A 16830-nucleotide genomic window follows, 5' to 3' on the forward strand; every position below is an offset into this window, starting at 1 on the left:
GATGTAGTGACATATCGAATGAAATTGGTGCGTTGCAATAATTTATGATGATAATTTGTGCGTGTCTGTCTTTTTGAGAGTCAAGCAATTTATGCAAATTAATTAGATTTTTAATAAAATAAATCACAAAAAAGACATATAACTGGTAAAATTAAAACAAATTTTTTGACATCAAATGTTTAATTATGCAAATTGAAAAAGTTTCAAGTTTTTATAAAGAAATTGTACTACACAATAATGCAATAGTAGCTATCGTTTTATCAAAATTAGGGCTTAAATCACAAAGGACAAATTTCTGTTTTTAAACACTTTAGTTTGACGTTTTGATCAAATATATTTAAGGTAAATTGATAAAAATTTAGTTTAAAACAAAATGATGTGTAGTAGGTAGCTTTAAAAAATACTTAATATTCTGACTCTAATAAGAATAACTGTCGTAGAACTATTTTGTTGTTTTCTAATACCTATTCACGAAAGTCAATTACCTAACTAAATTCAAGGAAAATTTTTTACAAAAATGTTTTAGTTACCTATTTAATGTTAAAAAAAAAACATTTTTGAATAAAAAAAATTATTTTATTTGAAAAATCAATTATGTGTCGATTTTAAACAGAATTTCAATATTTTATTTTCAAATTCTTTTTTTAAATTTTGTCATAAGAACTTAAAAAAAAAAACAAGCTTAGGATTTTCCAAATGTTTGTTTTAAAAGAATAAAAATGACATACTTCGATTGGAATTAGCTTAATTTTAATGTTAAAAGAAGTGTAAAAAAGTGTTTTAAAAATTACGAAAACAACTTTTTAAATAGGTATGTAGTCTTAATTTTCAATTTGCCATCAGATTTTTTGAGGAGCAAATACATTTTATTTTTTTTTTGAAAATTTTAGGAGCTTATTTTTTCAAATAATTTTTCGTATTTTTATGTTTATAAAAATTTTCATTAATTTTTCATTTTTGCCATTCCTTGATCTATTTTGAAAAAATTGATTTTATAAAAAAAATATATAAAAAATATTCATTTTAAAAAATCCAAAATTTATATTTTTGTAAATTTTTCTTTAAAACATTCGTTGAAATCGGTTTGGTCGTTTACGAGAAATTCAGAAATCAAGAAATTGGTTCTGTAGCAGGTACCTATTTACTGTAATAATGGTCCAAACAATTTTTTTAAATTTTAAGTAAGAACTTGTTTGCCAGAGAACATTTATATTTTTAAATAAAAAACTTTTTATTTTGGTCATATGACAAGTGCTGTTAATTTTGTTCTGAGTAGAACAAAATTATCAGCAAAAATTTCCAGAAAAAAAATGAGCAGGTGATGCAATCTTCCAAAAAATGAAAAAAGTATTTAAATAGAACGGCATTGCTTAGAAAAACATGCGATACCTGTTTGGAAAGCTAAGCTAATTTACCAATAAAGGGCTTCCAATCAATAATTTTGAATAGAAATTTTTGAATTATATTACAAAAATTCGGAAAAATAGTTTTTAAATAAAATTAAATAAAACAAGATAATGTCTGGATATTCGGTGCTTATAAAAATGAAAGCAGCACTATATGAAGGAAGGTCGTTGTATGGTGGGATATTAGGCTATAATGCTGGCAGTTAGATCATCTTTGGATTTAATTAAAAATTTAAGCATTTTAGAACCATTTTGGAAAATTAGGCAAATATCAAGTCTGTTTATCTAATTTTTCGATTTATTACTTTTATCAAATAAAATGTTTTAATTTTGAATTGAAAAACTTTGAAGTTTCTTGCAATGTCTCTTAGACCTAGGACGTAGCTTTTATTAGATTATTTTATTTAGATCTTACGGAATCACTGGCGTGTACCTACATAATGGGTTAAATGGAACTACTATTTAATTTACAGTGGCGGTCAAAAAAATAGCAGTGCATCGAAAAATATTTCAAATCAAATATAAAACATAAAAAGACTTTCGATGTTGGATTTATTTTTTAGTAAAACTATTTTAGATACATTCTTGATTAATTTTTAGTATGAATGAAATTTAATTTATTGCTAATAGCTAAGCAATAATCCAAAAACAAAATAAACCTAAAAATTAAGCGGTCAAAATAATAGCAGTGATTTTCTTTTTCTAGTAAATTTAAATAAAACAAAGGCACAAAAAGTTCAAATAAACGGTATTTTACTTGGCTAAAGCTAGCATTTGCTCCCTTGACCTTTGTTTTTAATTAAAGCTTGGCAAAAACCTTTTATGGGGCCGACAAGTCGCTGAGATCTGTGAGGTGTTTTAGCTCACCAAACCTGCTCAACAACGGTCCATAACTGCCGTTATGTTTGGGTTTTGCTTTATAAACTTCTTCTTTTATATCCTCGCAATGATTCTAGAAAAGATCGAGGTCCAAAGACTTAGCAGTCCACTCCATAAGCTAAATCTTAATGTTTTGAAACCATTGTTTGGCTGCTCTCCTGAAGTATTTTGCGTTATTATCTTGTTGGAAGACCCATTTAAGCGGTATTTTGAAGTCGACGTATAGCAGCATACTGTTTTACAAGATATCCAGGTACTTCTGCTGGTTTATTTTAGTTTTAATCTAATATAATAGACCAAGCCCGTAGTAGGACAAGTTCCCCCAAACCATTGTACTGGATCCTCCGTGTTTAATAGTTTTTTTGCTTTACCTAGGGTTATATTTCGTGTTTGGTAGTACTACCGAGACCCTTTGCCACCATGCGGAATCAATTTGCTCTCATCAGTCCAGAGAATATTCTAGGGTCTAGTATAAGAATTTGAAGAAACTTGTCCTACTACGGACTTGGTCTATTATATTAGCGACTTGTCGGCCCCATAAAAGGTTTTTGCCAAGCTTTAATTAAAAACAAAGGTCAAGGGAGCAAATGCTAGCTTTAGCCAAGTAAAATACCGTTTATTTGAACTTTTTGTGCCTTTGTTTTATTTAAATTTACTAGAAAAAGAAAATCACTGCTATTATTTTGACCGCTTAATTTTTAGGTTTATTTTGTTTTTGGATTATTGCTTAGCTATTAGCAATAAATTAAATTTCATTCATACTAAAAATTAATCTACAATGTATCTAAAATTGTTTTACTAAAAAATAAATCCAACATCGAAACTCTTTTTATGTTTTATGTTTTACTTAAAATATTTTTCGATGCACTGCTATTTTTTTGACCGCAGCTGTATATATTCAAGTGTTTGTATTTATAAAGTTCGATACCACCTGATATGTCACTTGATGAGTTCTATCAGCAAAACTGTTGCTAAGAGCCCCGAAATCTATCAAATCATCCATGACTAATTTTTGAGACAAGAAAACTTCCATAAATCAATTTTTTTTAAATTAAAATTTTTTAAGGTACCTTCAATGAACAATGAACATACATCGAAAAAAAGAATACAAAAAAACGGCTATAAATAAAATTATTTTGTGGCTTTCCTGCTTCCGGGAGTAAATAAATCAAATTAAACAAAAAAAGTTTCCTATACTTCTACCCAAAATATACACAAGCCGATAAGCTCTACACAAGTGTATTTTAAATCAAATAAAACAAAATTTTAAAACAAACACAAATCCATATTTAAACTATACACGCACAAGTGCATTTGTGCGTTACGCATTTCAAAACCACAATCAAACACCTAATCAGCCTTTCAAAATAAAATTTTAAGTTAATTATTTTTTTTATCAATTTCTTTAAGCTTATCATAAAAAAAAAACTAACTAAATTGAAGGGTGAATGAAGGGTTTGGTTTGTTTCTACTGTCTCATCCACATTCGTGTTTAAGTGCAATTTAACACAGAAATAAAATTCTAATAAGCTTTTTTTTGTCTCATGAAATAAAGAAAAAAAAAACATAAATAAAAAAAAAAAGAAAATAAAATTAGAAAAAAAGAAATTCACGCACGGCTAGATGGCGTCTAGCCTTAGACCTAATCTCGTGAGAAATTCGATGAAAAAAAGCCCCCCAAAAAAAAACCTAAAACCGAACTCCAAAAAACTCTCTCAAAAAAAAAAACTCTCCCAAAAAAAAAAAAAACAAACCCCAAAAGAATACAAAACGAAAAACTAACTAAACGCACACACACTTTTATCAACAAAATTTCGATTATTTTCTAAAATTTCGATTATCATTATGCGCCCGCTGCTGCCGCTCTCTATGCAAACTCACACACGCACTTGTTTCTATCTCTAATATTTTGGAATTGTATGGGTTCTATGAGATTTTTGGTTTGGAAACTTCATTACGTTCACTGATTACGTAGCACCGAAGGCAGAAAAAGAAACAAAAAAAAAAAAACATACAGGCCGTTGCTACTTTGCTCGAGGGGTGAATGACCGCCGAAAATATTTCGCCCCTTCACAGTCACACTGATAGATTTGGACTCGGCGGAACCACAGTCATCATCATATCATCTATTCAAACATTCACACACATTAATACAAAATCCGTACGCATCGACTTGGACGACGATATGAACGGAACGGACTAGAAGAAAAGAAACTATAAACATAAAAAGGCGATAGTTGCTGATGTGTTTTTGTTGTTGTTGGGATTTGATTTTTTTTTGTGTGTGTGTGTTAGTTTTGATGATGATGATAGGGAACTTACGCAGCAGGGGGAGGGTGAGAGGGAATGATTAATATGGAAAAAAGAAGAGGGCGTTAGTGTGTTGGTATTTTAGTTTAATGTTGCTAGGTTTTTTGGGGATTTTTGGGGGGAATAAACTTTTCTTTTTTTTTTGTATTTTTTGATTACACTCGAATTGAGCATGACTTCGTCTAGTTCGTAGAGCAGAAATAGAGAAGTTTTTTTTTTGTTGGAAATAAAGAGGGAGGCAATGAGAGAAACCAAAAAATAAATTACAAATACCAGTACACAAAATAATATAATTGATGTACAGTAACATGCTTTGTTTGAAATTTTAATTACCGTCCAAAATTTTAGGAAGCCCATCCAAAAAGTAAAACAAAAAAAAAACTACAACAAACGAAAATTTACCGTTATTTATAGAAGACACCTTTTGCATCTAAAAAAAAAGTAAAAAAAAAAGACACAAAACTTCAAATTAAATTTACATTAAAAATGTATCAAACGACATTGCGTCTAGGAAACGAGGGGGAAGGTTGACTTTTTTTTAGTTTATCGCGGTTTTTTATTTTTTTTTTTTTGTAAAGTTCCAACAGGCAAATGGACAAACAGATGGTAGGCGATAATTCCATAGTGCATAGGAACATAATATAGCGAAAGTATATTGTAGATAAGTTTTGTAAGGTTTTTGTATAAAGAACTTATGTGTGTTACTGTCTAATGGTTTTTGTAATTTTTTTCTATTCATTTTTTTTTTAATTATTTATTTTTGTGCGAAAAATGATATCAGAATTAACGCACCGCAATAATTTATAGATAAAAAACGAAACATTTGTTGTATTTTTACTTGCGATATAGGTACTATAGGGCAAGTTTAGGATTCGTAAAAAAAATCGAACTCGAGATAACAATTTTACATGACATTACGATGATGGAGAATGCCAAAAAAGTGGGTCCGGCAGTTCTGTCTGTCTGTCTGTCTGTCTGTCTGTCTGTCTGTGTGTCTGTCTCTATCTGGAGCTGCAGCCTAAACGAGTGAAGTGATTTTCTTCAAACTTGGTGGTTAGCAGTTTTTGGTGATTCCCTAGAGGGGAAATTGAAATTTTTTTTTATGACCAAAACTAACGGTACCTGCCATATAACGGAAATAGAAAAGTTAATTTTTTTCAAAAACGGCTCTAACGATTTTGATTAAAATTTTTGTGTGTAGTACTACACATAATAGCCAACTTTTTAAATAAAAAAAATATTTTTTGTACCGTTATTAACGGCACCTGTCATAGAACGGTTTTTTTCGTTTCTGAATATCTCGTACAACATTAACCCGATTTAAATGAAAATTTTTATACAAAAGTGTGTACGTAAAGATAATATTAAAATTTTAGAAAATTTTCAAAAAACGCATTTTTGGTTTTTTTAAAAATATTTCAAATTTTTTTTTTGAAAAATGAATTTTTTGAAAACGAATCAATGAAAAATTTTGAAATTTAGTTTTTATGTGTAAATTAATTATTTCTTCAAAATGGCATACCAACTTTTTTTTTGAAAAATGTTAAACAATTTTTATATATAAAAAATTATTTTTTTAAAAAACGGCTCCTACAATTTTCGAAAATTTTTTTCTAAAAATACTTTTTTATACAAGAAATAAAATGGCATATTTTTAATTTTTTTTAAGATAATTTAAAACGGAGTTTAATTAATTATAAAAACAGATTTAATTTTTTTATACTACTTATGAAATTTCTTCAAAATATCAAATTTTAAATTTCTTGAATGAAAAGCTTTAACATTATAGTTACTTTAAGCATAAGAGCAAGTACGTGCGACCCCAGTCGTGCAATTTATTTTTTTTTGCTTTACTTTTTTCGAGAGAGAAAGAATGGATTTGAAAGTTTTGGAATAAAAGTAGAAAGGTTATTTTTTTTTTTTTGTAAATTTAAGTTGAGTTAAATAATAACAGGGCGTTAAAGAATATAGCTTTTTGTATACCTTTCATGGAAAGTAAGATAGTTTATTTTTTGTTTTATTTTGGTTTTTGTTTTTGCTTTTATAGAAAAGAAAGTGGTAAGGAAATAATACAAAATGAGACAAATTTTATGTAATGAAATATTTTATAGCTTTTGTTAAGAAAAATCAATCATTGTGATCGATTGTTAGCACAAGACTCAATAGAATTCAGTGTCAACTTTATATAAATAATGACTTTTTGCTATATTTGTACCTACCTGAGGGTAGATTTTTCGAAAACAATGTGTTCGTATTCATAAGAGATACAAAATAATAAATTGATTTTTTTTTAAGTTCGAACTTTCACATCTCACTTAAAACCTTTTCCTAGGCAACAAAGCTGCTTATTCGAGGCAGAAAAAAAAATCAAATCTCGTAGCCTTTTTTAAAATGAGAGGCTTTAATTTTAAAATATACGAAGTTCAAAGAAAAACTCATTTATTGTTTTTATTTTTTTATCGAACACAGTCTAAACAGCGGGTAAAGAGATCTACAGAGATTTATAGTGGAGGGATTCTTTCAGGAGACTTTTCATATAAATAAGAAAATATTAAGATTTAGTTACAAGAATTTAGAAAGTACCTACCAAAATAATTGTTCAAGACTGAACAATTCGAAAGAGACAGCAGCGATTTTCGGCTATTTAAAAACTAAAATGATTACCGAAATGGTTGTAGATTCCAGCTTTGTTGTGAAATAGATTTTGTTCACAACAGCTTTTTAGATTCGACTTAATTGGTCTGAGATTTCACATATTGATTAGAAGACTTTACTGAGGATATTTAAGGAGCTCTCCAGCAGAAATGGGTTTTGAAAAAAAAAAAAAAAAACACTCTTTAAAATGCACCTCCCTTCAAGTTTCAACATAGTATTACAAAAGCACGCAGCCTTGTTTTTGTTCATTTAAAAAATTTATCATTATCATTTTTGTTTTTAATTTGGCGCGAGCTTTAGAAAATTATTTCAATAATTGCCAATTTATTCACTCTCCATTATATTTAAAACTCCCATTAAAAATTATAAAACTATAAAATTGCATATACATTTTTTAATTTTCTCTTAAATGGCGACTTTAAAATTATTGGAGTGTAAAACAATTGAACCTTAGTTACGAAACTCGCATCAGTTTTTAAAAAATTCTTCAAACAATTTTTAAAATTAAATAATTTCGAAATTCTTAAAAGAAAAACTGAGCGTTTCCACATTGTTTAAACCTCTAACCAACATCCATTTTAAAATTATGAAGTTCTGGCTTCGTTTTACCAAGATTTTTAGCACACTTGGCTAGGTTATAAGACCATAATTATTGATTTGTGGATTTATAACCCACCCAAGTTTGTCAATATTCTATTTTGGACTTTTGGTCAGTGAACTTATGATCCTTCACTCTGAAGTGAATGTGAATGTTTCAAAAGCTTTTAGTAATCGTTTCTGTACGTGAAAATCGTTTTTGTACTTGTTTTAAGAATTAATAATTTTCAAAATATAAAATAACACCTTAATTTTAATTAGATAATAATAATTTTAAAAGCAAGTTATTTAAAGCAAAATATGTTTAAATTCATTTTTTGGATAAATTAAAATTTAATATTTTCAAGTTCTAACAAAATTTGAAAAATTTCGAAAACTTAACGTCATTGGATCGAAAAACATTTTTATAAACGACTTTTATTAAGCTTAAAAATATTTTACACTGCTTTTTAAACTATATCGTTTAGTATTTATATTTTTTTTTATTATTTAAACAAATTTTACCTTTAATTGATCCACTTGAATTATTTTGCGTTGGCGATTGAACATTTGTTTGAACCAATGTATTTGCGTGTGCTTCCAATTTGGATGTAACGCTGCTCCACATATCAAACATACGTGACGTGTACATTATAAAATTGTCTCACTTCGTATGTGTAGTACAGCAATGCACTGTTTTTATGTATTTTTAAGTCAGCGTAATCCTTTGTTTTTATTAATTTTTTTTTGTTTAATATTTCACTTAGTGAATTATAAATGTATAAGCTAAAGCTATATATATTTTTTTTTTTATATTTAACGTGAATTTTTTCACAACAATTACTAAATTCGATTATATTTTACACTTTGTATAAAATATTATTCAACTTTGTGTTTAATTTTTTTCTTTAATTTTATGTAAAAGATGTTGGTGTATAATATTTTTTGTTTGAATATTATTATGATATCACAGTAGTTAAACTATTGTTTTTTAGAGGTACTGATGTGTATACATCGGTATTTTTTTTGTATAAAATTTTATAATTTGTTGTTAGTTTTACTGTTAATATCTTGTTTTTTTTTTTTTTCTGTTGTATTTAAGACACTTTTATATCTGATAATTATTTTTTCTGAATTTGTTTTGGTCTCAAAATTAAATTAAAAATATAATTTTGTTTTTATTAAATTTTGAAAAACTAAAAGAAATTTATCAACATCAACAATAATAAATTATTATTATTTGTAATTCATTGTTTTACTAGTTGTGAATAATTGTAATTTTTATCAAATGTTTGGCATTTAAAATTGATTATTTTATTTATAAATTGTTGCATATTATATTTTATCAAGAGATTTTTATACGAAACCACGTTATAAGATTTTTTCTTATCTTTTCGGCAAACATCACAATGATGCAAGCTGAAATTTGAATAATTTGTTTTATTAGGCATTTGCGTTAGTTATATTTTTTTAAATTTTTGTTTACTTTTTAAATTTTTATTGTGTACTACAGTATTTTATGTATTTATTTATATTTTTATAAATTAGGGATATATTTTGTTGATTTTTTTTTTGAAAATGCACTTTTTTTAATTTATCCCGGTTGAAAATCCATTATATTCCTGAAAAAGATATTTGAAAATTAGGATTTTTGATTTAAATGAAATCAAAATTTGACACCGAATATGCTGGTTTGCCACAAATAGGTTTTTTAATATTTTTAAAATAGGTACCTACATTCATGGATTTTTATTATTGCTGTACCACATCGAGTAATCCATTTTTTGGTAACGTTTACCATTTTTTGTAACTTTGCTGATCTTAAAAAAAGAATTTTTTAAATGTCCCAATTTTCGCTTATTCTTCTTGAGTGCCAAAACACTCAAAATTGTCTTCCTAAAGGGAAGGTACATCATTAGAAATTTTTCTAAATGACCAGTAGATCGGGAATTTTCGGAAAAGTAGAAGAAATTGGATGGAAGATAATTTTGCTTTCTCATATTTGTTCTAGTAACTTCTAGTCAAACTAATCCCTGGTTACGCCAAAGAATTAAAGAAAAGATGGTTACAGAGTTCCAGACAGGTTTCTTGCTTCAAAAAAAAAAAAAAAAATAAACCGTATGTACCAAAAATTTGTTGTTAGTTAACCTGCAATAAAATAAATACTAAACTTAATCTTTAACTACCTATTATTTCCACTTGGAAGACTTGTTTTTAAGTTTAATTTGGTCACCAACTTTAGTACCTTTCAGTTCTTTTTGTCTTCTGTCTTTTGTTTACAAAGTTTTTAAGCAACCACAAAGTTTAAAGCAATAAACCTTTATAAAACACTGCAACGTAACAATTTCAGAGAAAATCACATAGCCCAATGACTGCAAAGTAGGATATTATATGATATGTAAATGCAGCTATAGGAAATTATTTCTCTACTAATACGACGCAGTAAGTTTCCTGTTCATCAATCTGCACTTCCAACTTCGTTCCTATCCTATACACAGTAGATGCATATATCCTGCTTTATTCTGAATATTTCCTATGCGCCCACTGTCCATACACATACAAAAGCAGTAAGTTGAAGGCACACTTTCCGCATGAAACTTTTTAAATTAAAAACAACATTCTGTCTGCCAATGGCCCTCTAGCCAATGTCCTGCATACCTATATACTTAAGAAGAAAAATAAGAAGAAGAAGAAAAATGAAAAAAAAATGGCCCTCCATTCACCCGATTTTTTACTTGCTCTATAGGGCAAGTATTGGTTTCGTGTCAAAAAAATAATTCGAGGTTTTAATCAAAACTAACATTACGATAATGGAGAAGTCTGAAAAAGTGGTTTTCGTCATGACGTCCGTCGGTCTGTGCGTCGGTGCGTCTGTGCGTCTGTGCGTCTGTGCGTCTGTGCGTCGTCAAAAAAAGGTGTACAATAAGCTGCAGCCTAAACAGGTGGACGAATTTTCTTGAAATTTGGTACAGATGATTATTTCGTAATTTCCAAGGTTTGTTTTTTTTTGTTTTTTAATATCTCGCCTAGAACGTATACCTCCCATACAAACTTTTCGAGGTATTGCAAATTTCTCGAAAACGGCTCTAACGATTTTGATTAAATTTGACACAAGTAATGCTGTACGTATATCTAATATAACTGCGTTTTTAGTTTTTCTCAAAAAATACGGATAGTGGAAATATGACAATTTCTTTTTTTTTAATCGCTAATGTCGGCTCTTCCCGTGTATCGTTAATGAGTTATTGCAATTTTCTCGAAAACGACTCTAACGATTTCGATTAAATTTGGTATTCGTTATAGTCTTAATGAGTCTAATAAAACAGCTTTTTTAGTTTTTCACAAAAATTTCCTAGAACGGTATGGCGTTGCCGTTTTCTGCCAAATTGATGTATTTTTTAGTTAATGTCGTATATTTCATCAAAGGCTAAGCCAATTTTATTCAAAATTTGCAGACAGATATTTCTTGTCATTTAGAAGTGTAAAAAAAAATCTAAAAAGTTTTGAAAAAAAATTTAATTTCCAATAGTTATCTAAGATATAGATACTTTGAACTACAAGAGCAAGTACGTGCGGCCCCAGTCGTGCATTTTATTTTTCATGCTGTAGGTAGGAATACGGCAAACAAACGTTATACTATATATCCTAGAGCAAGACATTAATCGTATACACTCTCCAACTTTCTTCCTTTGCGTTTTTTTGTTTTTGTGTGTGGAATCGGTAAGAACAAAACAGAGTAGGGAATCCATACACACAAGTTCTTTGGCCGTACATTCCCCCCTTAAGGAGGTGCACACCCATATCCTTATCCCATAGCCAAGCCATAACCAGAAACATACACCCACCAACTCTAAAGTCTACCAACTCTAAAGTCTCTATATCCTTTAGTATGTCCTTTTAACCAGGGCAAGTATGATGCAATCTTAAAGATGTGTGTGTGTGTTGGCTTTTATGAATGACTCTGTTTCTATTCATATGTGTGTCGTTGAATGTGTGAGTGTGTGTGTTCACTCTTGATCTGGGCCAGGTGGGTGGGTGGTGGAAGTGCTTGTAGGTAGTAGGTTGATGCATTTTCTATGCATGTATGTATGTTTTAAATTCCAGGAAGTAAATGTTTTTTTTTCGTCCTTTTTTTTTTTGCTGGTCCTTCGTTCATATTTGTATCACAGAATTCCTTTAATATATTTTTTATTTTTTTGGTTTAAAGAAGCCCACATATACAAATAAAGGAAGAAAATAACATACACACACGTCAAAAAGAGTGCTTTTGCTTAAGCTGTTTTTTTTTTTTTTTCATTTTTACTTTAGTGAAAAGAAGAAGGAAGTCGAGGAGTAGGCTAAATGGTATTATGCATTCCAAAGTTATACATTTACTTAAAAGTCGATGAGGAAGAATCAAAAGAATAGAGTTGTTAGTTGTTGGATTTCTTAGGCATATTTGACTATGCCTATGGGGTTTTTTTTTTGGTTTTTGTGTTTAAAAAGTCCTGAGGATTTTGAATGCAATAAGTAAGTTTTTTTTGACGTTTGAATTACCTTTTAAGCAGAATTTCTAAGCAAATTCATGTTGGGTTTCTTGATGGTTTTGTTATAGATGAGACCGCAATGCTTTTGGGGTTGTTACTTTAGAACAATGGGTTTTGAGTAAAAAGAAATAGCGTTTTTTGTACCTAATGCGAGGTATAGGATGAATAGAAGAGGTCCTAATATCGAATGTTGTGGTATGTTTAAGGTAAGTTTAAGGTGATAATTGAAAGCTGCAGCAACACATACTTTAGCAAAAAATATTGGTCAAATTGGTAACCTGCTTTCCACCCTTTTGGAAAAAATTCGTGCATTTTTGAAATTGAAACAAGTTTCTTAATCTCTAGAGAGCGTTTGCGTTTTTTTTGATAATTTTATTGTTTTCCAAGACAAAAACTACAAAAAAAAAAACACCCTGTATAATTAAGAATTTTTTGTGTTTTGTTGTGCTTGCACATACAAATATTGAATATGGAAAATTTTGGCACCGTGAAGCCAGAACTGCCACTTTTTTTAAATGTTAAATATTCGTTTGTCCACCCTTCAAAAAATTTTTAGAGCAAATATTTTTTTTTTGTATTGAAGGTCTGGAAAGTAAAAAATCGTGTAAAACGCTCAAATTTTGAGATAGACGTATAACACCAATTGTCCCCTTCAATTTCTTTATACATATAAAAAATCATTGTTTATCCAATACCCGTTTAGAAGATATTAAAAAAAAAGTTGAAAAATTGAAGTCCCCTGAAATCCCAAAAATTACTTTTTTTCGACAATTTAAACTTCTGTCGTTTGACCAGCTTGCGAGTATATGTTACAGTCTTAACGCAAATAATTTTATTTAATTTAATTATATAGGAATATTAAAAAAATAAGAATATTTGCGTTAAGATTGTTACATTAAAAAAAAGTTACGTATACACCACAGTGACTTTCTAAGATTTCGTTAATCTTAATTGAATACTAAAACAAAATGCATCTTTCTACTAATTTAAATATGTAAGACTTACACAGAGAGCTGCATAATTTTTGTTTTTTTCATACGCAAAAAGAACACCTTAAATAATACAAATTAAAAACATACAAAATTGGCTTGGATGGTTTAGTTTCTATTTTGTAAATAGGTATGCGATTTAAAGTTCTTTTTTTTTAACCGACTTTCAAAAAGGAGGAGGTTCTCAATTCGACTTTATTTTTTTGGCCCAGTTCTGATTGATTATGGAAATCATAAGAAAACCGTTATTTAAGTTTCGATACATCGAAGTCGTTTTTTTTTTTTGTTTGGTGAAAATGATTTATTTGTACAACATACGGTTTAAGTGCTTAAATGTTGGGAACATTTTTTTTGTGGGAACTTTCTGAAATTTTGAGTGCAAATTTTATGTTTATGCTTAGGTTTCATTTAGCATATTTACAAGATATTACTTAAGATTATTACCTCAAAGAATTATTTTCTAATACGAAATAAGCTTCATTAAAATTTCTTCAAGTTTCCTTACCATTATTTCCTAAAAAAAGTTGTAGGGCCTTTTAACATTTTCTTCACTAAAAAAATTAACTTTAAAATCATTTCATTAAACTTTTAAAAGCCGTATTTCAATTTTAAATATTTAATTGTCTGTTTTATATTCGATCCAACTCTAAACTTTTCAAATCCCAATAGATGAAAAGATTTTACCAAAATCCATTCAGTTGTTTCTCACGTATAACATCAAACATTAAATATTCAGCACACAATTTAAAATCAATCTACACTCCAGTTTGAAAAAAATAAAACAAAATCGACAAACATTGATAAGTGTGTGCGCTATGTACTTGTGCATTGTGTGAGTAAACACAAGTAAACACAAGTAAACTGACAGATGAACCGCATCCAATTATCCATGTTCGAATGTGAAACCTCATACCCTTAATGGATTTCCTATTTTTTTTTTTTAACTTTTCTTTTTTTCTCTACCTTCCTGATAAAATGATTTTGTGTGCTTTTGTAAAACGAACCGGCAAATTGTAATTCCAATCAGCTAAATGTGGAGGTGGTAACAGATGCAGGCAACAGAGCACCAAAGAGAATCAGTAGACAAATCTACAATAAAACAAAAAAAAAAAAAAAATAGTATAGTGTAGGTTCTGGCTTTGGCAGTAGCTCTGGCTAACAACTACCAACTAGGCTCTGGTATGGTTGGTATGGGTCAAAGATCTAGGCCTGGAGAAAATTAAAAACCCACGGCAACCTAAATAAAAGACAGACACGCCAGAAATTGCTAGTGAAGTGAATCCACACGGCAGTAGTTTGCAACAACAACAACAATGTCGACAAACTATACGACGAAGAAGCCACAGGAATGCAACACCATCAGCTCTAACTATATAGTTTGAGCCTAAAGCGTATAAAATAGGCAAAAACGGCAAAACAACAAGAAGGCAAGTTAAAACTTAAAACTGCCACTGCATTGCTGTTGCTGCTGCTGCTCTCTATAACCTCCCCAAAAAATAGTTTGCAGTACATCGCGTATATATCTACCTACTTTCATTCCCTCTATTCCCTTTATTCATGATTGGTATGTATATTCCTTGATGGAGGGTGTTCAAAATTGGGAGGTTTTATTCCTCAGATTTTAGCCAGAGAAAAGGACTACCCTTTTATATGCTGTATGCATTTTAGGGATTCTTTTCTCGACTTCCTTGTGCATTGTTTAATTTTCAATTTCGGTATGCAATAGTGTGATGTGTTCCAAGTTCCACACATTAGATTGCTATGTGTCTTTATAGAGTCTCGTATATTCGCAAACACTGCATTCCAGATTAAGGCATATATGCTATCGACTTTTGACTTTAAAAACTTCTCTATTCATTCTTTAAAAGTGCATGCATATAGACGAGGGGATGGTAAAGCATCAATTTTTGTTTTTGGAGGAAACTCAACTTTGTTCATTTAAATAGAAAGAAAGAAGAATACAAAGCAAGTTGCTTGCAAACTCGGATACATACAAATTTTAGGGTTAAAGTTTTCATCAATTTCATCATACAATTCGATATTAAAGCCTTTTTAACATGGTCGCCAGGAAGACAAAATTTTGTTGTTTATTGTAAGCATGAGATAAGTTTTTGCAAGAAAAAGTTTGTTTTTTCTTTCATAAGTTCCAAAGTACTTATCATAATTTTAAAAAAGAGGTATCTTTAGAAGCTTCAAGCTTGGCTGCTGGTAATAAGCTATGTAACGTGTTCTAATATGGCGCCCTTTAGAGGAAAAAATCACTAACTACAAATTTTTAATTGTTAAGAACACCAATTTTGCAATTTCTTTAACAAATCAGAATTCTTTACCAATTTGAATAAAAAAAAAAAACAGTTCAAAATCAAGATCCCAGTTAATTTCGGATTTTTGCCTGTTCAGGGTGCTATTTTAAAACGTTACATAGCCTATAACCAGCGGACAAGCAAGACGCTTTCAACAATACCTCAATTGTCAAATTCTGATAAGTAGTTTAGAAATTATGGTGGCACATACATTTTTTTTATGGCAAAATATTATTTAAATACTTGAAAAAGAAATAAATCAGGATCGGGAATCAATTTTAAAAACCAATTAAGTCATAAAGATTCTTATTAGCTTGAATAGCAAGCTCAGAAATAGGTATATCTTTGTATAAACCAGTTTGCAATCAATTTGCAACTGATTAGCAATTGATTTGATACAAATTTCCAAGCTGAATTCTTAAAAAAAGAAAAAGTCAATGATCGGGAATCAATTTTAGAAACCAATTAAGTCATAAAGATTCTTATTAGCTTAAATAGAGAGTTCAGAAATAGGTACATATTTGATAAACTAGTTTGCAATCGATTTGCAACTGATTTGCAATTGATTTGATACAAATTTCCAAGCTGAATTCTTGAAAAAAGAAAAAGTTAATGATCGGGAATCAATTTTAGAAACCAATTAAGTCATAAAGATTCTTATTAGCTTAAATAGAGAGTTCAGAAATAGGTACATATTTGATAAACTAGTTTGCAATCGATTTGAAACTGATTTGCAATTGATTTGGTACAAATTTCTAAGCTGAATTCTTGAAAAAAAAGTTAATGATCGGGAATCAATTTTAGAAACCAATTAAGTCATAAAGATTGTTATAAGCTTGAATAGAGAGTTCAGAAATAGGTAGATATTTGTATAAACCAGTTTGCAATCAATTTGCAACTGATTTGCAATTGATTTGGTACAAATTTCCAAGCTGAATTCTTGAAAAAGAAAAAGTTAAGGATCGGGAATCAATTTTAGAAACCAATTAAGTCATAAAGATTCTTATTAGCTTGAATAGCAAGTTCAGAAATAGGTAGATCTTTGTGTTAACCGGTTTGCAATCGATTTGCAACTAATTTGCAATTGATTTGGTACAAATTTCTGGGCCAAACAATTGAGTGAAAAAAAAAACTATAATCTTATTTTGCACGATGGTAACCCTATTGTCAGTGTTGCCTGACTTTG

The 16830-nt window shown here is 29.2% G+C and overlaps 1 protein-coding gene across 1 annotated transcript in view; it reads right to left on the bottom strand.

Annotated features, from left to right (window-relative positions):
* The window catches only part of LOC129907720 (probable nuclear hormone receptor HR3), a 161786-nt gene extending 153187 nt beyond the window's left edge, over nt 1–8599 (bottom strand). Inside the window, exon 1 of the mRNA XM_055984061.1 lies at nt 8352–8599. Within this exon, the coding sequence (XP_055840036.1) occupies nt 8352–8478 (127 nt within the window). The 5' untranslated portion in view covers nt 8479–8599. The remainder of the gene's footprint in view (nt 1–8351) is intronic.
* Nucleotides 8600–16830: the final 8231 nt, after the last annotated feature.

This window comes from Episyrphus balteatus, chromosome 1 (genome assembly GCF_945859705.1).
Source record: "Episyrphus balteatus chromosome 1, idEpiBalt1.1, whole genome shotgun sequence".
In the NCBI taxonomy this organism is placed as follows: Eukaryota; Metazoa; Arthropoda; class Insecta; order Diptera; family Syrphidae; genus Episyrphus; species Episyrphus balteatus.